The sequence below is a fragment of the Tympanuchus pallidicinctus genome, unplaced genomic scaffold (assembly GCF_026119805.1).
Source record: "Tympanuchus pallidicinctus isolate F22 unplaced genomic scaffold, pur_lepc_1.0 scaffold7, whole genome shotgun sequence".
NCBI classification, from domain to species: Eukaryota; Metazoa; Chordata; class Aves; order Galliformes; family Phasianidae; genus Tympanuchus; species Tympanuchus pallidicinctus.
The window spans coordinates 19,644,327-19,668,703 of NW_026294791.1; the positions used below are offsets into that span (position 1 = coordinate 19,644,327).

General features: G+C 34.7%; 1 protein-coding gene across 5 annotated transcripts in view; it reads right to left on the reverse strand.

Moving 5' to 3' along the window:
• VAV3 (vav guanine nucleotide exchange factor 3) overlaps positions 1-24,377 on the reverse strand; it is a 181,495-nt gene that overhangs the window by 13,751 nt on the left and 143,367 nt on the right. For 4 of the 5 annotated variants that reach the window (XM_052667005.1, XM_052667004.1, XM_052667006.1 and 1 more), the window contains 6 exons: positions 14,295-14,431; positions 8,783-8,848; positions 4,788-4,822; positions 3,113-3,229; positions 2,398-2,485; positions 471-618 (listed from right to left, as the gene is read on the reverse strand). In XM_052667005.1, coding sequence (XP_052522965.1) covers positions 471-618; positions 2,398-2,485; positions 3,113-3,229; positions 4,788-4,822; positions 8,783-8,848; positions 14,295-14,431 — 591 coding nt within the window. The remainder of the gene's footprint in view (positions 1-470; positions 619-2,397; positions 2,486-3,112; positions 3,230-4,787; positions 4,823-8,782; positions 8,849-14,294; positions 14,432-24,377) is intronic. The other variant, XM_052667003.1, reaches the window with a different exon arrangement.

The following is a 24,377-nucleotide window of genomic DNA, read 5'->3' on the forward strand; positions in this document are numbered from 1 at the left end:
CAGTAAATCATTTTAGACGCAGACAGGCATTGAATAAACACCTAAGGTTAAAAGCAAAACACAAAAAAATTATGATACAGAAAATGCAGTAGCATTAGGTTTATCTGAGAAATTCATGTGGTATGAGTGAGATCCTAGTTCACAAAGCTACACTATAAGGCTGATTTACTTAAATCCCTTTGCAAGGATTAGAAATTGTCACAGATGCTTATTAGCACTTTCGCTACATGCATGCAAATATCCAAAAAAATTAAGCAGGATGCAATTCAACTTTTCATCAGCATTCCTAATAGAATACTGAATAACAAGGAGATTTTAAAGTTTAGCAGAAAGACAAACTTGCTAGACATATTGATAAAACTCCTGACAGACCCAAATCTGCTTAGCGTAAAAAAAACCCAAAAAACCTCCTAGCTAAAGCCCTTTTTATATACTTGACAGAAAAGAGTACATAAATTTGTAATACTCACAGTTGCCACCTGCTCTGTTACCCCTCTGTCCCACTGTGTTTTCAGATTCTTTGTATGGAAATTGAAGTGTAGTATCCAGACTTCGAAAGCCTTCTTTGAGAGAGTGGTGCTTATAGTAATCTACAAGTTCCTTACAGAAGGGAAAACACTGTCATTGGAAATTGAAATCATATCCTTATTCTGGTTTACAGTCCAAGATAGTTTAATAAAATAAAGTCACTGCTATGATCCCACAGAGCACATACATTAAGAAATCAAATAGCCTAATAAATATTGATTGCTTTTATATTGCAACTTAACTGTGTAATTTAACCCTTACCCTGAAGTACAGAACACATTTATAAAGTGAAACCTACTTTTTCATGACAATGATGCACATGCCTTTTTTTTTTGTTTTGTTTTAAACAGCTTTATAGTCAGAATCAACACATCGCTTTGTTGAGCAAAGCTGAGCATGTATTTGCTTTTCTGGTCAGGCAGAAGGCAAGGTTAGTTGTTCATTAAGCATGTAATGGTAACTGCCTTTGTTTTCTCAAATTTCTTCTACAATGACAAGTGATGTTCATTGAGTAATGAACTGATATGCATACTGATCTCAACAAAGCATATAAGTATTGTATATAAAATAACAGAAATGTGACTGAGTAGATAAACGGGCCATGTAAAAATTTCAAGGCTTTTCTATTAAAATCTGTTGGTTTTTCCTCCTCAGAGTGAACACTATTAAAAAAAAAAAAAAAAACAGCAGTTCATTTACTCCTTGAGCCCAACCCCCCAAAAAATCTACAATTCTAACCTTATTCATTAAACTGGCTCAAACAGTTTGTGTAACCAAGGAGATAAATTACTTAAATTACTAGTCTAAAGAAGACAGTATGTATCCAAATACTGACAGCTCATATTCTTCCTTTCATATCTTCAACCTGTCACTGTCTCTTAGCTTTGAATCTGTTCTAATAGTGACAATATCATACAGTTCATACACAGAGCCTGGAATAAGATTAAAAGTGACTAGACAATTATAAACAAACATATTTCATTTGATTCATGATGCTTCAACTGTGGGATTTCACTTTTCAGAAATGCAATCAAAAAGTAATGCAGTTATTGTAAATCCTTCCCTCTTTCCAGTACCTACTCAGTCATTCCATTCTACATAGTTACATCCTGATTCCCAAAATGAAGAGTTGACCAAGCAAGCATAGGTTAAAATAAGGAAATAGAACCATGTTCACTTATTTCCTTCTAGTTAAAAATAAATAAATAAATAAATAAATAAATAAAAATAAGAAAAATAAAACCTTCCGTGATCATTATTAACTTCAAGCAACAAAATGACTCCCAATATCTAAAGCATGCAACACATTTCTGATAACTGTCCAAGGCTTATCTTCTGAGGCAAACTCTAGAATGCTGTAAGCTTTTGTAGACTGTTTCTAAGGTAGATTCTAAAGCTACGAAAAATCTACACGTGCTTTTCATAGTCCATTGTCAGAGACTGCCAGACACTACAAGCAAGCAGGAAGGCCAGGAGAATAAGAACTATTTGGGCTTTGTTATCTGACATTAGCACAGCAGGCAAACTACACTGTCTGCAAACAAATTTTCTTTCACGTATCATTCAAATTACCAAGGCAACAGAAACAGTCATTTGTAAGCAAGCAGCATTCAAAGTGGGACTCAAATTCCTCCTCTATCTACACCACTGTAAGGGATACATTCTGTACCTAAATATAAATATGTAATTTTAAGCATGTCACCATGATTTAAGCATAACCCTTAAGAATCAAGAAATACTTTATTTGTAGATATGGACGTAATTCAAATCTCTCATCCTTCTGCATTTCCACATACCAAAGTAGCACACGCTTGAACAGCAACAGTTACACAGAAATCACACATTGTTAAAAGCCTAATCAATATTTACCATTAAATTTTTAAATTTTCTATTTTCTGCAATGTGGAAGTAGCCATCTCTTGTTAAAATCTTGATGTGTTTCACTTCGTTATTGTACCTGTGGGCAATGAATAACTTATGAATATAAATGTGTTTTTAATCAGAGGCAATCAATAGTTACCTGAAGGCATGCTCCAATAACATTATCCAAATAAATTCTTAAGACAAAATGCACATCTATGTCAACACAAAGTTGACATCTAATTAAAAAAATATATTTATTCAACTACAGCTGAAGAGGTAATCTGTGTTCTGAAAAGAAGTTGTAACTAGCCACTCTAACCAGGAATTCCCACACATTGTTTGCTTCTCTATTCATTTTGATAATCAATGTGATAGCAAAGAAGACCCTCAAAACGATGAAATTTATGAACAGGTTCTACTGAAACATCTGAGATGCTAAGACTTTCAACAAATTTCCACTGAAGTCAAGGGAAGTGTATCTTACTCACTTTAAAAGATTATATTAAATTGTAAATATTTGCGTAGTCTTACCCAATACATAAGAATGCCTTTTTTTTTTTTTTTGGACTTGTTTACATCAGCATCAAGAAACTACTGCTACTTCCTACTATAAATCCCACATGCCCTGTGTGATTGCATAAATATTTTTTTTTTCTCTTACTGGTCTCATATAGTGAGCTATCTAGTCATAAGTTAAAACAAAACAACATATCCCACTTACTTAATGCTAATTGCATATTCTCCTGACTCTTTAGTCCTGTGTCGCACCAGGTAAGTGCTATTTATTCTGTTAATAAGTTCACTCTCTGCTTGCAATCTTTCCATTGCTCCTGCAAACCTGTAACACAGAGGACAAAAATTGCCTATGAGCTCTCCAAAGGCATCTCAACACTCTTCCTGAGACGATAATCTAAAAATACATCAATTAGAATTGAATACTACTTCTAAATCTTTCAATAAAGCGCGAAGAAAATCTGCAATCAGGTTAGGGAAGTTCTTAATTAGAAATTGTCAAATACAATATCTGTTGGAGAAACTGAGCCTTAGCATTAGCTGAATGACTACTGCCTTCAGCACCTCAGAGACAAATGCTAGTAACACCAGGTCAAAGACGACCTATACAAAATTTCAGAACACTTATTTGGTTACATAATTACTAATAAGCTCTTATAGCTAAAAAGTGATGGATAGACCAAACTTACACATACACACACACAAAAAAAAAATACTCAGTCTTATATGGTCAAATTTGAAAGATCTATTGCTGGCACTTGAAAGCTAAAATAGATAAGTCAATGATACTGCTGTCTGTTCGCATGAGCAGGTTTGTGCTCCTACTCCAAATGGCACTTCATGAGAGGCTGTCTGCAAATATTTATGTACAAAACCAGAGACAGAACTGTTAGATGAGGAGGTGGAAAGTAACCTAGCTTACAGTTAGATAGTGCTTATTTTACCATTTCAGTTATCAGTCAAAATTTAGTCAACATGAAAGACCATTGCTCTGCAAAATGCATTACTATAAGGTGTTTGAAATGTATCACAGAGTACAAGACTTTACAGCGAGTTTCAGCCTGAAGTCATTTTTCAGAGTTAAGCATCGCAAAACCTTAGAGACTAAAGACTTATCCCAGTGATGTACTTTCTCTAAATACAATTATAAATACAGCAAATGTTGGAATTGCAGTAAAAATACCAATTTATAATACTAAACATTCTATTCAGATTGTTTTGAAAAATCCACATTTGTTTTGTTCCAATTCTGATTCCATTTCAGACAAGCTAGAGAAAATCAGAACTCATCTGCAAATGACAAAGTATTAAACTACTGAAAGCACATGTGATGATCAATCTGCTCCTTTAGAATTAGCACATGTTTTCCAGGGTCTGGTGAATTCTAGTGAAAAGAGGTCACTCACTACACTCCACACGCTCCAGATCAGCACTGGGTGTAGTTTTGATACACTGTCCTTTTACAGGGCTGATAGTTTTATTTATTTAGAGTTTTATTTGTTTTTTTTTAAAGGAAAAGCAGATTTATTCATGAGACAAAATGTGTTTAAAATTAATCCTTCTCTTTAGTCACTTAACACATAAAATCTACTTGCATGCTTCATATTACATGTGTCTCATATTGTTCCATTTCAGACTCCTGGGACTAAGGCTGTGCAGTTACAGACTTGTAAACAGAACGTCTAAACCATAAAGCACATTGTTACATCATAAATGCTTTCAGAAAATCTATGGTGTTGTTTCCCCAAACCATTACACAATGCCTTTTAAGAAGCCTAGAAAAGTTAAACCAACACAAATTAAACAGTAATAAGCATTAAGCAGAAATCTTTTTATGACTACTTCTTAGAAAGAGACTCTTGTGAGACTAAAGAGGGACTCACCACAGTTGCGATGAATAGTCAACTGGTTTAGGAACCTAGGACAAAGGAAATATAAGAGAATGCACATCAGGATTTCTTTTCTAGTCAACACACAAATGAGACAGTATTGAACTAGTATTCAACATCCACAAGAAACAAGGAAAAAGAAATAGACAGTCTAGTCTGAAAGACTGCTTTCATTTGAAGAAACTTAAAATAAGAAGCAAATATTACATGCTGTTCTGAAAGTAACATAATATTTTAACTTAAATGCTGCTGTGACAGATAATTTCATTGCTCATATATTACATGCATACATTCATCTATATAAATATGTACACATGTATATGCACACTTTTTAAAAAAATCAGAATTGTCACTTTTATTCTGTTAGTGTCTACATTAAGTTTCATACAAAAAATAATCTCATGGAACATATTGTTGAAAAGTATCTTTAAAATGCGCAAATGTATATTAACACATACAAAATTCACTCTGTGTTTCCAGGATTACGTGGCCTTCGAAAAACTGTCTACACAGACTGTAGTGCATAATCTCCAGGGAGAGATAAAATTAATCCATGGATTATATATCGCATAGTTTCATTCATATCTTTGTACTTTGTTTTACTCCTGCAGTGGATTTTATTAAGTATGGAATTAAATGTTAAAAATCAAGCAAACTATCACCAGTTTGCAAAATGACTGTTATATGTTTATATAAGCATATGCATAGGTAATGTTAATATATGCAAAAAATAAGCACAGTATAGAAACATCCGTGATAATCAGCATTCCTTCTTGACCACCTCTCACTGTTGTCTGATACATCAGTATTACTACTCCTTTAAAATAACTTGCAAGGTGCCGAAAAAATTTTAGTAGAAGCTTAGCATACACTTTGCAGATTTATAACCTGATGCCACACAATCTTAGATCAGTGAATGATTTTTTTTTTCTTCTAGAGAATCACGGATTATTTTGCTTTTTAGAATATAATACTACAAAATTAGTGTCATTCTTACAATTTTTAATATACATGGTCTGTATTCATCAGAGACTTCCAAACACAGATCATCTCAGAAAGATACTATACAGGTCTACCAATGTAAGATAATTGAAATTATACATTATACATACAAGCTTGTATGTTAAGTAACAAGTAGATATAAGCAGATGATATCTGCCAGGTCTTCAATCAGGTCTCTCAACCTGACCTTGAACCAAAGCACATAATTCCTTCAGATGAACAAAAATTTTCTTAGTTCACAAAGCTCTGCATACTGCTTTTAACATAACATTCATTCAAACTAAACCATCCATTTGAATGCCTCTCAATCTAAGATATTTACGTTACAATTGTGAATTAGACAATTGGCCCTAAATCTACATTTTCTTTAAAAAACAATGCAGGCACTATTGTGGAACTCAAAGTTTTGTGATAAAAAAAACAAAAATGTGGTCACATGCTCAGCTTGCACAGCAGTAAATCTGTCCAGGTATTAAAACAGTAATTAAGATAGTCTAATTTTTGGGAAAAAAAAAAGAACAAACACATGCATTAATCCCTAACAACGTAGAGAAAGGGTTCACAAATAGTAGTAGCATACTGCTGGTGGCACGCAAACCCCTTTGAAGTGTAAGGGCATAACACAGCTAAGTACTACCAGTGTCAGTAGCAGCAGCACTATCACTAAGCCTACCAATAGTGTTAATCACGCATTTCTGTCTTTAAATATGAGACTTGGGGGAAAAAAGTAACAGAATACGAACACGCTGACAAAGAACTCCTGTGAGACATATATTTGTGAAGCAACCAAATGAAACATCCAAAGGCCAACTGGGTATTTACAGAGTCTTGATGTGCTGCAAGATATTTTGATAATAATATATTTTTCATCTACAGAAAAATTGCACTTTGAAAGATTTGCATTACCTGCCATAAGGTTAATTAAGTAATTTCAGCAACAGAAGAAAAAAGAACAGTTAAAAACACAAATATTTTGATTTCTCAACTAGCCCTACTAAGTTGGAAAGGATATTTAAAATTCAAAGCCAGTTTGAAGTCCGCACTTTAGAGTGGGCAAACTATAGATGGGTAGTCCTTTTCATTAATTTCAAACACACAATTTCATTGTCACGAACAGAGTAAAATCAAATGCTATTCCCAAAGCTCCCTGCTCACATGGTGCTATACAACCACTGCCTCAACAGAAATGAGGAAACTGGGGGAGAACTAGGAAGGACTAAGCATTGCTCTTGTGGTGCTGACATATACTGCTTATTGCAAACAGGAAGAAATTGTTTATAGGTACATCTGTGAAAAGTCTGGAAAATATATATTCTGAAGCTCAGCAGTTTTTCATTCAATATTCATTTCCAAAGTCTTTGATATATATATTTCAAACTGTTTCTGGGCATTTTTATATCAGTTGGTTGTAAAGACTGCTAGACTTAATAATAATAGTAAATGTTATAGCATGTTAAAAATCTGATTGATGTTTCAATATCTTTATCTGCATCATTTGTCATAATAAGATGCTGATATTTTATCCTTCCAGGTTAATAGTGGTGAAGTATCAATTTATCTTTTTGGTCTGATCATGACATTGGTTGGTTACATTTCATGAATAATATTTATTCACTCTGTAAAATTGTATTATTTTCAACACTCTTCTTAGTAGTATATTTTTGAATTTAGCAGTAAGTTCTATCACTAGAAAGCAATTTTCACAACACTCCCAACAGCATTTTTCATAAGTCTGAATAAGCCACTTCCTCTATTTTAGAGCATAGTGGTCGTTCCTAAAATGCTAGGGGGGATGGTCCCTAAAATGCTGGAGGTTGCTGTCAGTGATAGTACAGTATGACTGGATGCCCTGAGGAATGCAAAGCCAACCTATAGCACATCCAGTATCACTGGTACTTATTTTTGTATGGTGCAAGAAATCTGCATATTTTGTAGTGAGTAAGGAGTGGGAGAAGGAAGTTAAGCTCATATTTAAGCTCATATAAAATTTTCAACGTAATTACAGATCTGTTCTATTACCCAATTTAGCATATCTTGTGCCTACAAAAACTCACGTGCATTCCCCTTTGAACAAAATTCTTAAAACATATGGTACTAAAGATGACTCAAGATATCTCAATGTATTTATTCTTTAGAATGACATATATTCGCTTTAAAAACGAAGGGACAATAAAAGCCTTAAAGGCATAAGAAAATGCAGCCAGTAACAGATTATGCCAGCTACTTATAAATCATTTAAGTGGCATCTTGTCTGCTGTAATGAAAGGAATTTCAATAATAAGTCAAACTTGTGAATCCAGTTAAAAAGTTTAAGCTGTCTCAAGGAAAGAAATATGATTCATCACTGTTATTGCTGTGCATGAATTATCTCAGTTAAAGAACAAATAGTGATCTGATGTGCAGCATTATATAGGACCAATGAATGAAGGACCAAGCACGAAGCATTTTAAAGCAGTCATTGCATCCATATAGGAAGACTTGAGCACACATTGTGGAACATCCTTGAATGAAATAAAAGCAACTAGGAACATACATAGATGAAATTAATCAAGTAGCCTAAATTCAATATTTTGTTTTAGTATCACCCATTTTTAAACTCACTACTAATGGTGTAATCTCTCTTTCTAACCCAAAGTGACTGGGGAATAGATTAGAATCATAGCATTCTCACCTTGCTGCGGGGGAAGGATGAAACTGCACTTTCATGTAAAATACGTTTACCCCATGTCCTGGAAACACTTTAAGACAATTCAATTTATTAACGTTCCCACAAGCTAAACCTGCCTCTCAAACATGTTTTCTTGACACGTACAACTCAAATCCAGTAACTGAAAATATTAGAATGCTATACTATAAACAATATTGAACACCACAAAACACAAAGGATCTAGAAATAATGGAACTTAGACAAGCTAAGATTAATAAAGTGCTGGCACAAACTAGGCAATTTTCCTGTAAGACAACAAGTACAATTAAATGATACGTACACATGGGCTAGGCTTTACTGCATCACTTGGGAAGAAGCCCAGTTCTCCCGTTGTTAGATTTCTGCCCTAGAAAAAAAAATCCATTTTTGAGTCCTGAGGATTAACAGTAAACAATACATTCACAGTGGTTTAGGAAGATAAGACTTTATCAAAGCAAGTCCTTAAAATAAAAATGTTCATCTAATAAAATGTTATTCAATAGTATTTTTTTTAATTATGTAATTAACTAATATTATAGATTATATGCCTGGAAGTTTTGCGGAATAAAACACAAGAAAGTGAACTCAGAGCCTGAGTTGTAATATACTAACAGCATTTGGCAATGAAAGAAAGAACAAGTACTTAGCTAGCATTATAATCTCAATTTATTTATTTATTTATTTTACATCTACAACATAAAAAGTTAGAAGTGGAGCATTTTCCTACTGTCTGCCTGAATTAATATCCTTATACTGTATTTATCCCAAGGTGTGAATCCTTCTTAATTACAACCTGAATTTATTAACAGAGCTCCAAAAGTCTCCCATCTTAATGATCTCTATTTACCATAGTTAACGGAAAAACAAGCAATAAAAAAAATTATATTAATGAGAAAGAGCACTTGAAGAACCAATTAAAAACTCTTGTACGTGCCCCCACACATACCACCGTTATTCGTGAGAAACATATTAATTAAAAGAAGATGAAATACATGTTGAAACACATTCAATGTATATCAACTAGAAATCAGCCAAAGATAAAAATCTGAAGAGCTCAGGGATGGAGATGAACGTGTACAGTCTGACAGTGCAAAAAAGTATGTAATTTCAAATGTTCTTTAGTGTTTCATAATGTTCATGATATTTCTATGTGCTATGTCCTTCAGGTCAAAAATACAGCCTAGATACTTACAGGATTTCTGAAGGACACTAAACGTTTATTGAAATTAAAAATGGCAAAATACTACATAATCAACAGACATACTAACATGAGACAACATTAATACTCCCCTGTTGCTTGCACAGGAGCATCTGCACATACAACTATCTACAATTTGCTTAGATGTCATTACTCATCAAAAGATGCTGTGACACACAGACATGTTGTTTTGTTGGATAAGGAAAGTCTACAGGTGTAGTATACATTCTATGGACAACATCTCAAAACCAAAAATGAAAGTAGTAATAGTCACTTGGATGGACTCTCTTGTCATAGAGAAATATCACTGCCATCACTAAGGAACCTATTCTAGTGCTGTTATCAGTACCAAGCTTGCAAAAGAACAAACGTAAAATAAGCATTGAAACAACCCCCAGAAAGGCTCTGCCTTCTGAAAAAGAAAAAAAGCTTTAACATAAGGTAAATTCAGGCAGCTTTGCTAGTTAAATAAAACAAAATCTTTAAACATAACAGGCTTTGATTTATTTCAGTTTACTCAAGGGAAGTGCTCACATTAAAATATTCTGTAGATAATGAGCTGGTATAAATAGTTTGATAATGTGCTTTGGATACTAGGTTAATTTGTTCACCTTTAGAAATCCTAGCTAAACACGTGTTGCTCATACAAGAAACTAACTTGTCATTCAATGGTTTTAAAATTTAAGATCTATCCATCAACTTATCATGATTAACAGCAAAATTATCATGCCATCATGCTTTGCTGCACAAATCATTTCTTGCTATTTAACATTTCCTGTCTGCTAATTGCTTACTGTTTGATTGGTAAGCATTTCATTTCCCTTACACACTCCATGTCAAGGCTCAATGTTAGTAAAAAAACCTTAGGCCAGTTTAAACAGAACCAGTTTACACTATGCACATACTACTGAATAATGTTTAAGTTATATATGAACATGCGCACATGCATTTCCATATATTTATGAGAAGCTCTTCACTGAAACTCTTCAAACTATTTCCTTAACTTACATTCCCATCAAGACTAGGGCTGGTTCACTACTCTTGAACCTGTTTTAATGAGACAGGTTTTCAGAAGCCACTTGACACTTTTGCTGTCAATTTCCAGATTGCTCCCTTCTATTTAGTTGAGCAATGCCCATTAACTTCAGTGGACTCACACTGAACAAGGAATCCAGGACAGCTAAAAGTTTATTAGTTCTTGCATCCTTCATCCATTCTTTTTGTTTGTTTACTACAAATTGTCTGTTGAGGAGAGAAATGCCACTCTGGAAGTTTTCATTTCAAAGGGCACCTTTACAGTGCTACCTCTCTGGTATTTTATAAGATGTTAGGTAATTCGAAATTCAATCCCAGTTTATTTTTATCTATCATAAACATTGTTGCTAGAGGTAAACATGTTATAAGAACCATGACTAAATGCTGTCCATATTCAGCAAGAAATCAGAGCAAATAAGCCTCTCTCCAGAAAAGTCATAGCTGCTACAATATTTATGCAAGACGTGATTGCCACAACCTGCAGGAGGTGAAGCCACAGTCAGAGAGTGAAATGCCACGGAGGATAGATTATATGATATATGTGAAACAGACTGAAAAAAAATGTGTTCAGTAAGCAATACAGACTACCATTAATAATGATAACGTGGCTTTTCTATGAGATCCTCAAAGATAAGACTCTTATGTTCCCAAACAAACCAGGCATGTTTTAATGGACACAGAAAATCCTGGCCTTATATACAGCCATGACATTGCATTTTATGGATTTATAAAAGTGAACTGGTCTTCTACTAATTAACTGCTACATTCTACAAGGCTGCACAGCAGAATTGCCTTCCCAATTTATTCTAGCAATATACAGAAGCATAAATAAGAAATTAATAAAAATTACTGGTATTTTCAGGTAAAGTAATTAAAAATCTCTCCCTTTAAAAACATTTAAAATCAGCATCAGCATTAAATGGAAAAATGCACCAAACTAGGACAAAAGCAGTTTCAAGACCCAGTTCAGACAGGCCCTCTATTGAATTCATTTAAATTTCAGGGAAAGCAGAAAAAAAAAAAAATCTACAGAGTGCTTGGGACCATCCGTCCAATTTCCACTCATCTCTGAGAAATTCCCTGAACAGGCAAACATGGCAAAAAATGGAAAATCCAGATACACTTTTTCTCACATATGACTTAGGAATCATTCAACAGAGAAGTTTCCTGATATATAAATTAAGACCCTTGTGTCAGACTCTCATCTGATCGAGGAAGTGCTTAAACTTATCCTCTTTCCTTCCTACTTAATTCTCTCCCCAGCCTGCAGACACCGGTCTATGCTCTCTCTGAACTTTCAGTACTCATTTCTTTCAATGTCTTTATTTATTCTAAAGTACACTACCTGCACTGTTTTATTGTGTAGGCAGAAATCATACTCTATAGCCTTTCCTCAGCAAAAAAAGGGGTTTTTTTTTTTTTGCATCCTCTCCATGCAGAGTAGTTCCTATTAGCTGGCTCTAAACTCCCCATCTCTCAAAGATGAAAAAGCTCATCTTCTTCTACCTTCTACACCTTTAATACAGAAGAAATTTACAGAAGACAGCACCCATTATGCTTTTCAGGCACATCACCTAACAACCTGGGAAGTCTTAGAATTATCACTGTCAATTTTGCTAGAGGTAACTACTTGCAACAAAGACATTAGATTGCTATTTCTCATCTGTTAGTTGTAATTATAACTCCCAGATTTCCGGGAAAGTCTTCCCAAATGAGATTATGCTCCATATTTACATGGCAAAGAATGATTACATACTAGTTTCACTTGAACTAGGTTTTTTTTTTTTTATATACCATAACCTGTAATGACATCATTTCACCAGTAGGTTGTCCTTAGACTGCAACATAGAAAAATAATTTAAAAAAAAATTTGAAATTGTGTTTGAGGGAGAATTCAGAAGTATACTTACAACATACTTATTGCCTTTTGGATGTTTATATCAGGTCTATGAACTAATGAAGCATTACAAAGGACATCTGTAAAAGTAATCTCTTGATATGGGTTTAATATGCATGAAAGAAAAGCTGTTTTTGAGAATGGAAAGAATCAGCTCAGAATAACTCAGAATACATTTGTATTCTTTTAGCATCCTCGACAAATATGATTGTCTGGTGGGTAACTGTAATGGAAACCTGCAAAACTAGAATTTTATTATATCTCAGGGTAGGAATTGTGGCATCCCTGAAAGCCTGCCCTTGAGTTCAGCAGGCACCAGTTTATTCAGGCCAAGCTCAGACGAGAAACATGAATTCACATCTACAATAAAAATAAGACCATTTTAAAAGGTACACTATTACACCTGAAACTACTACTACTCTTAAAGATCTGGAATGTACATTGAAAACATTAACTTTTCTCTTTCTACCTAGTAAGCCTTTTTCTTTCTTTCTTTCTGAACGTTAAGTAAACAAGCAACACCTAGGGAAGCAGAATGGCTCTTCCAGTCCTGCACATGACTGAACAAGAAAAGCAGTCATGCTAAAAGGAACGCATGATTGTCACTATAGGAACATCCTTATTTTCAAGGTGTTTACTGAGAACAGTAGTTAACTTGCAATGGTATCAAACTCCCCATACCAAATCTTCTCTTTGAAGAAAGTTTAGGTTTCAATTGCTACTAGGGGGAGGCAGAAAGAGAATGTATGGGATAAATAGATGCTTATCTCAACCATCTCTTTGTCTTTATGATAGGTCAGATTGCCTCTCAGAAAAGCAATTGCTGTTTCTAAAGAAAAAAAGTAATATTCTGTATTTCAGATTGCATAACACGTAGATTCATGTGTGTAAATGGCTTTGACTGACTAGAGAATTATCACAGTAACTGCTATAAAATCATTTACTCTAACATTAATGGAGCAGAATTTTCATGTCTGTCAAAACATATTTGATCTTATCACATTTAACCAAAAGCTTAAATTAACCACTGCTTAATAACTTGTGGCATTTATTTGATATGCTCTGAAGAATGAAAAAAATATATAATTATATCACAAATACTTCTCTATTGCAAGCATTTGAATTTCTAAAATGAGCAGCAGTAAGCTTAAAAGTCCATTCTAACATTACTGTTCTGCAGGTCAGCTGCAAATTATTCTAAAAAGCTTCTTGGATAAAAACTGGATATTCATAACAATTTATGTCTTCAAGTCATTTCTTAATATGCATTCTAAAAATACAAATCTTATGAAAACCATTACTGAGTAGTCTATGACATGAAATTTGTTTACAAAAGACTTCTTGAAAGATTCCACCGCATATGACAGTTTTCACAGAGACTCAAATCTCCTTCCAAGGCTTCTGGGGAAAAAGCCTCCCCCACTCCTGCTAGCTAAACACAATGAGATTCCAGCTAAATTATTTTACATGATAGGTACAAATAATATCAAAGACAAATTCCAGTAGATTCAGATAGTGGATGGATGTATAAGTGCACAGCAATAGGATTAGTCCCACAAGGTGCCAATAATTGTAGCTTGTACCAAACGTACAAAAAATTACAAGATAAATTTCTCAATACAGATTTGTTATCTGAGACTGGATATACAATGGAATACAGTCATTTCATAGACAATACAGTACCTGCCAAAATAAACTGTGGGCATCGCCTGTAATCAGCTCAATAGTATCCCCAATCTGGATATGCAATGGGGGACCATCCTGAGGCGCTGGTTGTGGTATTCCTTTGTAGTTTCGAATTACTTGCATTCTTGGTAAACCTAAATTTAAGAAGAAAAAAAAAAAAAGAACAAAAGAAAAAAAAAACATCAGCATTAAGTATTTCAGTTAACAACAACTTATGAAATGTTAGGACCATAAAACCAATTAATCAAAAAGACACTGTGAGTTTAATAGGCATCTGATTAAGGCATAAAGACAGACAGTTCCTTCACTTGGCTATCCTTTGCAAGCATATCACATAAAATCTGAAGGTTTCTCTCCCTCTTTTTTTTTTTTTTTTTTTTTTTTTTAATACTTTTAGTGAAAAAAAAACACACAAAAAAAATAAGATTTTGTCTTTCCACCTTCTTGAAGCAAAGTTCAACTCATTTCCAAGAAGACTCTTCCCAGAAAAGCCTTTCTCTTCCTTCCTATTCTTACTCCTTTTTTTTTTTTTTTTTTTTTTTTTTTTTTTTTTGCAAATCTCCCTGGATCAGTCTAGGGTTAAAAACTTCACGGTATCTTTAATTCCAGGGGGAAAAAAAAGTGCTAAATTGGAATTAAAGATAGCAATATGGAGAATCTCATAGCTCTTGTATAATTAAAAAAAGAATATTCATGCCTAAGAGTATAAGGATGACAATCCTTCTAGGTTTTCTATAAGATCTTTTCCTTCCATTTTCAACAATATTTTCAGATACACATAAGCAATGCCTATATCAATTTCATGCTTCATTTTCAAGACAAGAACTTTAGTTGCATACTATTTCTTCCATAACAACACTGGCTGCACTTAAGCAGATGAACCATGATTTTTAATTTTTTTTTTTAATGGGAACAATCCACGGTCTGACACATAAAATACTTTGCTCATAGATTATTCTCACTACCTCTAAAAAGAACTAAGTCACTGTTTATAACTACAGTTCAAGAGTCCTTCTCAATTGGTTTAAAATAAGGGAGAAGAGAGATTTCAGTCAGAAGAGAAAATTATGCGTACTGTAACTCGATGTTACTATAACTGTATTTTTAAAAAACACAAAGTACTTTGGACAGCTATTGCATTGCACCAAACCAACGCCCTGTGAGGTCATAAGCATACTTGAAATCGAGTCAAGAAGTACTGAATCCATGAGAAAAAATGTTGAAAACTTGAGAGCTTTAGGAAAGCTATTTAGGAAAGCTATTTTTTACTGCCAAGTAAACCACTCTTTTAATGGAATAGATGTACCTTTATTCCCTCATCTTTTACTTTTAAATTATAATTTGTATGACAATTTCCCTGTTTCTATTTGTGCATAGATTTTTCAAGATTGCTAAAATTCAGTGGGAATATCTACTTCAACAAAGTTTTTGATTAAGTGAGATTTTGTAAGAAGGTATATTAATATAGGTAAGAGTGAACATTCACAAAATAAAGGTACAGATGGACAGCTGCATCACTGGATAGCTGTATGGATGCACAGCCACACGTAATCAGTTTCTAGTTAATATAATCTGACACGTAGGTGGGAAAAAGACCTTAAAGACCATTAAATTCAACCATCAACCTTCTTACCTACCATCAGTTCCATCACTACACTAGATTCCCTATTACTAAGTCCATACATCTATTGAATATCGTCAGGAATGACAACTCCAGCATTCTGGGAAGCCCATTCTAATGCTTGAATGCTCTCCCCTCAGTCTCAACTTCTTCAGATTAAACAGCCCCAGTACCTTCATTTGCTCCTCACTGTCTTGTTTTCTACACACCTCATCAGCTGAAAGCACCTTAATAGTCTTCTTCTAGTGAGGGATCCAAAACATAACACAGCACCACATACAAGAGGATGACTTCCCTAGGCCTGCTGGCCACATTATTTCTGATGCAGGCCAGGATAACACTGGCCTTGTTGGCCACAGGCTGGCTCTTGTTCAGTTGGCCATCAGCTAGGACCCGTTGGTCTTTTTTCTGCCTGGCAATCTTCCATCTTCTCTTTCCCAAGCCTATATATAGTGCATGGGGTTGCTATGACACAAGTGAAAGACCTGGAACTCACCCTTGCTGAATGCTTGCAATTAATTGGATGCAGTATATCAGTTCAGCCTATCCAGAGCTCCCTGCAGACACCTTCCTACCCTCAAGCAGATCAACAGTCCCACATAACTTGGTATCACCTGCACATCTATTGAGGGAGCACTCAATCTCCTTATCCAGATCATCAATAAAAAAGGTTAAACACAACTGGCCTCAACACAGAGTACTGGGGAAGAGTACTACTGACCAAATGCCAACAGCATCTACCTCCATTCACTCCCAACCACCCAACCAGTTCTTCACTCAATGAAGTGCGCACCTGTACAGTCCATGAGCAGCCAGTTTCTCCAGAAGAATACTGTGGGAAACACGTTTCTAAAATTCATTAGAACAGCCTCACAGTCTTTCCCTCATCTAATAAGCAAAAGTCATGTTGTCACAGGTGATCAGGTTACTGATTAACGTAGTTTAAACTAAAAGGAATGTTGGGGCTCGAACAGGCGTATTTGTGTTGCAAGATCATTACTGCATTTTAGGAAGCTAGAAATACAAATATTCATGATCTCCTCTAAATTGTACGAAATCACCTTAGTAAGTTCTACTCTGTAGTTAAAAATAAATACTAATCCAAAATGATGAAACATTAACCAAAATAACGTCAGTTCCCACATTACTCAATCCAAATGACATTATAACTTTCACTGTTTCTTCAAGTTGCTTGGTATACTTAAAATTGACATCTAATTATTTAGTAAGCCATTATTCCACTTAGGTAATTACCAGACTTGGCTTTATTTCTCAATTTAAGGCTGACATGCTTTGAAATTCTGATTGAGCACCAAGAAACACTGCATCTATTGTGTAGCAATAAAAGCAATGCCACATACAAGCATGTACTCAAAGCTGACAACTAATGCAAGAGAACTCCCTCATCACAATATAAATTATAGCTCTGTGTATGCAATAAATTGTAAACATGCACTCAGAGGCATACTTGGAAGCCTGTCCAAACCTACTAAAACATTAGCTTTGCAAAACTTTGATACTGTGAATTCAGTTTATCGCATTACTAGTGAGTAGATACTATGTACTTGAAATGCCACCACTGTATTAATCTCACTGTATTAATTAAAATAATCACTGTATTAATAAAATGAGGATGAAGAAAGGTTCTTATGCACTTTTCAGTGCAAATCCTGTCATAACTAGTTTGGGGGGGGCTGGGGGGGTTTGTTTTAAGATAGAACGTTCCTGAAATTATTAAATTGTGTGTAAAATGACTTTTTTTTTTACTTATTTCACTGGTAATCATGATTTTCAGCATGTCTGTAAACCAGTCCAGGAGAACTTGAAAAAAAAACTGTGGTGCACCAACTAGTAGAATTATTCCAAATGTAACAGAATTAATCATGTTAAAATACCGTATGCTAGAATGCTTACATAGAATTCAGTACATTTAATTCTGTAAAATCCTACAGTAATATTGATTATAAAACTCCCTCACCAGATAGTGATAGATTTGATCTAATGTTTCTTGACATACCTAGAAATAATTCTATTGATTCAAACAGACTCTCAGGCTAGGGCCTCAGTTTTAAGAGTTTATTATCTTCCTTCAGACACACTGTAACTTCTTTGGGGTACTGCATACAGAAACAGTGACAACTACAAAGCTGATGCGCTACAGCTACTGCCCACTATTCTGATCTTATTTTCTACCTGCAGTTTTACTGTCTACTTGTATCCAATAGTTGTCTTCCATCTATTTAGGAGTTCCTTGTGCCAAGTTATCTTTCGTTTGAATAAGTGCTGCCTACCTCAACATATACATTCTACAAGACTTACATAAATCAGCATCTGGAATTAAAGGGACACATGGTTAGGATTCTTGTATATTGCAACAACATAGAGCGAGACTGAGACTTCCATTACTCTATTACTTCCATTCATCTGCTTTAGTATTGATACTGTGCGCTAGTCTTATAAGCTAGAGATCAAAAAAGCATGTATACACAAGGGAAATTTTCCAATGTTAATTACTTCATCATAGATTAGATTTGATTCAGATTCCTTGTACATCAAAGTACAACTGATCGCATTCAAACAACACAGTGTCTGAGTCATACAGAATATCCTCACTATCACTGACACCAGACATTGAGTGACAGTCTGTATTGAGGAAAGTTGCAAAAGAACTGAATGTGCAACCAGTGAACTAATGCCTTTTACTCATCATATGAAACTAAAAGTGGATGAGTCTGTCTGTGTTAAATGATTTTGAACATAAAAAATTTCTCCAGAAACAAAAGACTAAATAAATAAATAAATCACTGAATCAAGCAGAAACAAGTACATGCTATTCTAAAAACAGCATTTCCTCCATAGAAAAGAGTTTCACTCACACCACTTTCCTTATGTTACCAATAAGTGTAGAAAAAAAAAATTAAATTGAGTACAGAGAAGTTATTGCATTGAACTAAAGGGTCAAACAGGTAAGGTAAGGTAATAACACAGGCAGAAAAAAAAAGTGGTATGTAGCAGAAGTCTGAATTGTTTTATGTGTAATGATGGTTTATTTGTGATAGAAAAAGCATTGAAATATCACAAGATAAAACATTACAATGTGAAATGCTATAAGCATTAGACTTTGCCATTATTCTCTACACAGTTACAGTATCTGACAACTACAGAAAACTTCTGGGAAAATGTCTGGCACAAATATATACATATACACATACACACACACACACATAGATATATATATGAATATACACACTGCTACATATACTGCTGAAATTTACTTCACCTGAAAATCAGGAAAACACTAAAATTCCCAGAGAAGCTTCACAGAAAACTTTTGGGTCTCACATTTAACACAAATCTTTTATCTAAAGTGTTGCTCATGCGAAAAGCAGAAAGCCTGCTAGCATCAAGGTTAAATAAGTACCAATCTGGCTGCGTTAAGAAAAATATCTTTCTTAAAACATAATAAAAATTTGAGAATTTGATCATATAGTTATGAATTAAGGAAGAAGGTTACATTTTAGAACAAATGCAGTACACAATAAGCTACAATAACCATTATATGTGTTCTCATAATTTCACATAACCTATTTATATTCTTTACAGCAGCTTTGCATTTATAGATGGCACCAAGTGACCCTCAGAGTTTCAAGCAGATTAAAAATGCTATTTTTTGCCAACAACATGCATAATGCATGCCCTACAATAACCTATATCTGTCAAAATTGATTGCAGCATCTGCTATTTCCAAACAATGCAGGACATGGTTTGTGCTTTGAGTAGGGATCATTTTAACATAGAGAATAATGACAGTATAGGAGACTAAGGTGCAAGGGTGAATTTGTGGATATACTATTAACACAAAGACATAAAACAGCTTTATCCGTGCCAAATATGCATTCCTAGTTAACGTGAGTCTTGATGCAAGAACTCCTCTTTCCCTAGGAAAAATAGAGCCTCATCACCAAACATTCATAACTTGATCCAAAAGCATGTTTGAAGAAAAGCTCCTGACCTCAAGACACTCTGAAGTTGAAATAGATTTTTCAACAATCAGCCAAGGCCACATCTCAATATTTCCAGAATCACAACAGAAAAACAGATGCCTTTCTAACAGGAAATGAAGACTAATATGAAGACTCCCTAATTCAGCCTTTTCTTTCACCAGAAGAGCATGCTTGGTGTCCATCTGGAAAATGAACTTGCGTTCAGTTTCTTATTTTTTACAGCTGTAAGAATATAGAATGCAGCAAAAACAAGGAACAGGTTGACAATCTGTGACTGATAAGCATCCCCACGGCCAAGACCAGAAGTAGTACTCCATTTCAGTTCTCAGAGTCCCCTGTCTCCTTAATTCCTTATCCAGCAAACAAAGGCTAAGTAAACCACGGCAGAAACTCTTTGCACCATCAAAATAAGTGTTTGAACTGGGACCTACAGTTATATTAGCAGCACAGACTAGAGACAGACCGGCAAAGGATATTTCCCTCTTAAATAAAAGCAAAGGAATCCAAAATTGGCATTTATAGCACAGTAAACAAAGTTTGTAAAGTAATGATTATGAAAGTTTCAGATCAAGAAGTATAGCTGCATATGTTAAAATATTGAAGAGTTATCATTAAAGAAAAAAAAGGAAAATCAGCGGGTTGTAAAAATAGCAATGTGAAAAGCAGGTGGACAGTGTTAACTCCACAAAAAGAGCATCCACAACAATCTGCTGATTTTATAAACTAGAAAAAAACAGAAGGTTTGCCTATATTTCTTGTCAACATCTTGGCCCAATACTAGTATTACTAGAAGCTAATTAATGGAAAGTCCTTCTCTGAGCTTGGACTACACAAAAACAAAGTCCTATAGCATCCTGTTGGTATTTCTCAAATCAGCCATTGTTGCTCTATGTCAATCAGAGTTTTGTATCCTTGTCCACAATTAATTCCTTGCAGAATTAAGAGTAAGCTGGATTCCTCTCCCTTTCATTTTATCCAGAGAGCTGTTGCTTAAATTCGAATCAGTGATATCTACTTTTGCAGCCATGGAAGTTAATTGCATTACTGATAAGGGAATATATTATCTATAAGGACTTCTCATTTGGGAGAAGAGCAAGAAAAATACCATAATAACTTACTTTCAAAAAAACACACATGATTTTTGGGGCTGTCTACTAAAGACATGAAATAAAATATTTTTATTTTTGCTTGTTTCAGTTCTTGTGGTTTTTTTTTAGTTGTTGTTTTGTTTTAGGCTACTCGTGGACGTGAAGCATGCCAACACAGTCTAAGTACACTATTCAGATTGGCAATGATTTAAATACTTACTCCTGGACAAAATTAGTTCAATGAATAGGTACACTGACATACTTCAAATAGGATGTTTTAATTTAACTTATAATTCTCTCAGTCTAAAGTCATTATTTTTGTAAGTCATCACAATTAATGTTCTAATTTTAGACATTGCACATAAACCTTATATTCAGGTAAAATGGCTGAAATATGGAGGATGACCAAGAAACAGTTCTGCTTATCTTCTCATTAGCTCTTTGGTTTTGAGTAATATTCAATAAAGTCTTAATGTTTTCCATCTGAGCAACAACAAAGGCCATTTCTGCTGTTTCATTCAAATTTGACACCAAAGGCTTCAGCAAGGTGATTATTAAAGCATTTAATGGCTACCTTTCTCAACAGCCTGTACTCTTGATTACACAGCCCGGCCAGGACTCTCATCCACAAACAGAGAACTCACTAGCACAAGTGGAGGAAAACTTATGATGCAGATGATAAATTCATAATACATTGCAAATCACATTCAGTAAACACTCATATTTCTCTTTCACTTTGAGACAGAAGATTTCAGGACTGCCATCCTACAGGACAAAAAGAACTACTGAAGCAATTACAGTTCTCTAACCAGGTTCTCTGTGATTGTTTTTCAACTGCTCCTACTATTCTATCTCCTCAAAAAAATCTTCTTGAAGCAGCACTCTCAGTTCCCTCCACTCCTTTACTGCCTGTCAAACTTCTATTTCCTGTAATTATTCAGACTTTGTTGTTTTGTTGGGTTTTTTTCCTCTAATGCTGCACACATAGGCTGTATTCTTGGTAAAGACCTCTGCAAAACTGATAACTTGTCAACTCAAATAAAAATGTATGTGAGTAAAGTATCTGCCTGCCAAACAGTCTGATCAACAGCCTGTTACCATAAGCAGAAAAACACAGTAAATCAGGGAGACCTTCCACACTGCATTGGAAGACCTGGATGTGCCCTATAAGGATAACTGTGGATTGTAAATGCAGAAAAATCCCAATGTTTAAAATAACAGAAACTTCATGTTCAATTGCAGAGAATCAGCACTTTAAATGATGACTAGAAATGGCCAATTATAATTAGTGTATTATGTGAACAAGGAATAATCAGATTTCAAAAAAATATACTGTTTTCTTCTGTATGGACAAATGAGCAACATGAAATTTCAATGTTATCTTGTCAGTGAATTGGAAATATAAATTTAAAATATAAAGTTCCATCAGAACTAAGAATCTTCGTTATTTCCTCAAAAACTGAGCAAAAAGTTTTGCATATTAATTAAAAACTGTGCTAAAATGAAGTACTGCTTTAGATATAAGTACAAGGTATGAAAACCAACTACTGTTAATTACTGTGCTTTTTAATGTGGTCCCACAGAAGGGCATGGCATTATAAAAGGTGTTCTTGTTCAAACGAGTACCTGCCCTGAGGAGCTAACAATTTTTAGCAGGCAGATACAATAGATGAACTATGAAGTGTATGCAAACAGAAGACTGTGCAGGAAAAGGCTCTGAAAAGCAGGGATAAATCTTGCAAGATATTCTGGAGAGGTAACTACTCTGAGCTGTATTTTTGATACCATCTCCAGCAGGCCCAGGGATAACTGTGGCAAGGAGTCAGAAGAAAACAGCTTGAGAACAAGAGCACAGCCTGGGACGCTAACTATAATACTGTGAAATGCCATGAGTCTTGAACAGGAACCCTTAGTATTTTCCTATTGAGAATGCTCTTGGTCAGTTAAGAAACAAGAAACAAAAATGTTGTCTTTTCTATCAAAATACACTGTGGTTACTGTGTGATAGCTCAGTCCTTCCTGCAGTGTGCCCAAAAGCACAGCTTGACAGGAAGCAGCCCTAACTCCCAACAAGTCTGTTCAGCACAAATGCAATTAGTCATTCCGCTGACTACATCATCCTATACTTCAGCAAATCACAGACAGCAAGATGCACATTTCAATGTATGAAAATGCAGACTTAAGACAGTTAGAAGCTTCTAGAGGTCTCAAACAGAATTTATAAACATGAATTGCTGAAAATGTGCTGAGATTTAATGCATCAGGCACTGCAAAAATTAAATTAAACATTAAATTATCTTTCATATCATTTCTTTTGTGCCCAGCATTGACCAACAGCAAGATTGAACAGCACTCTAAGATTAAAAAAAAAAAAAAAAAAAAAAAAAAAAAAAAAACACCTTACTCTCAGTTTCTTCAACTTAAATAAGTTCTTGGCTGAAGAGCTGCTTTAAATTATTACATAACATGAGCAGGAAGTGGCCTATAGCTGATAAAAGAGACAGCTTCCAGAAAACTACAGACTCATTTCACTTGCACACATCCTCTTTGTAATGCCACAGTTCTTCAGCATTCTAAGATAAACACTCTCATGATCTTCCTCCACCAACAACATTGCTTTCTGATGACCTCTGATTATGGCAGATATACCTTTTAGTTATTAACAGACACCTCTTACAGTATATAAAAGAAACTCTCAGCCCAGTATAAACTCTTTACAAGGAGGCATCTATAAATGAACACTGTTTGAACATAGCATTAAGAAAGAAAAATACACTCTAGCTTTGTCTGAAAATCTACTTTCAAAAAGTAACCCTCAGTACAAGTTGGGTTTTCTTGTTTTTAAGAAAAAAAATAAATAAATAAAAGAAACAAGCACAGGGAGGAGAAGCTTGCAGGGGGGAAAAGGCGGCAGCATCACTTGTGGCAGCAGCATGCAGTCACATTAAAAAACCACCAGAGATCAAACTGACCTCAGCAGAACAGATCCAGTTGGTTCTTTGTCCCATAAACGGTGCTCTGACAAGGAATGCCCTTTACGTATTTAAATCCCAACATCAGCTATCCTTGAGCTCAGTTGGTATCACTCAACATTTGAGATATCTGAGCCATGCATGCACAGAGCTATTACAGGATTTACATGCATCTGAAGCAAAGAACTAACAAAAGAAGCATGCAAGGCACAAGAGCAGTCAGAGCCTTTAGCCTCCATCATCAAATTGCATAGTCTTTTCCTTTGAAGAATACCTCTCTATTTATCCTCTTCTCTCTTCATGATGAAGAAAATGTTTGTGTTTGTGTTGGAGGGGGGGGAGGGAGGGAGAGTAAAACAGCACTTTATAGATAATTTTGTGTTAAATTCAAATCA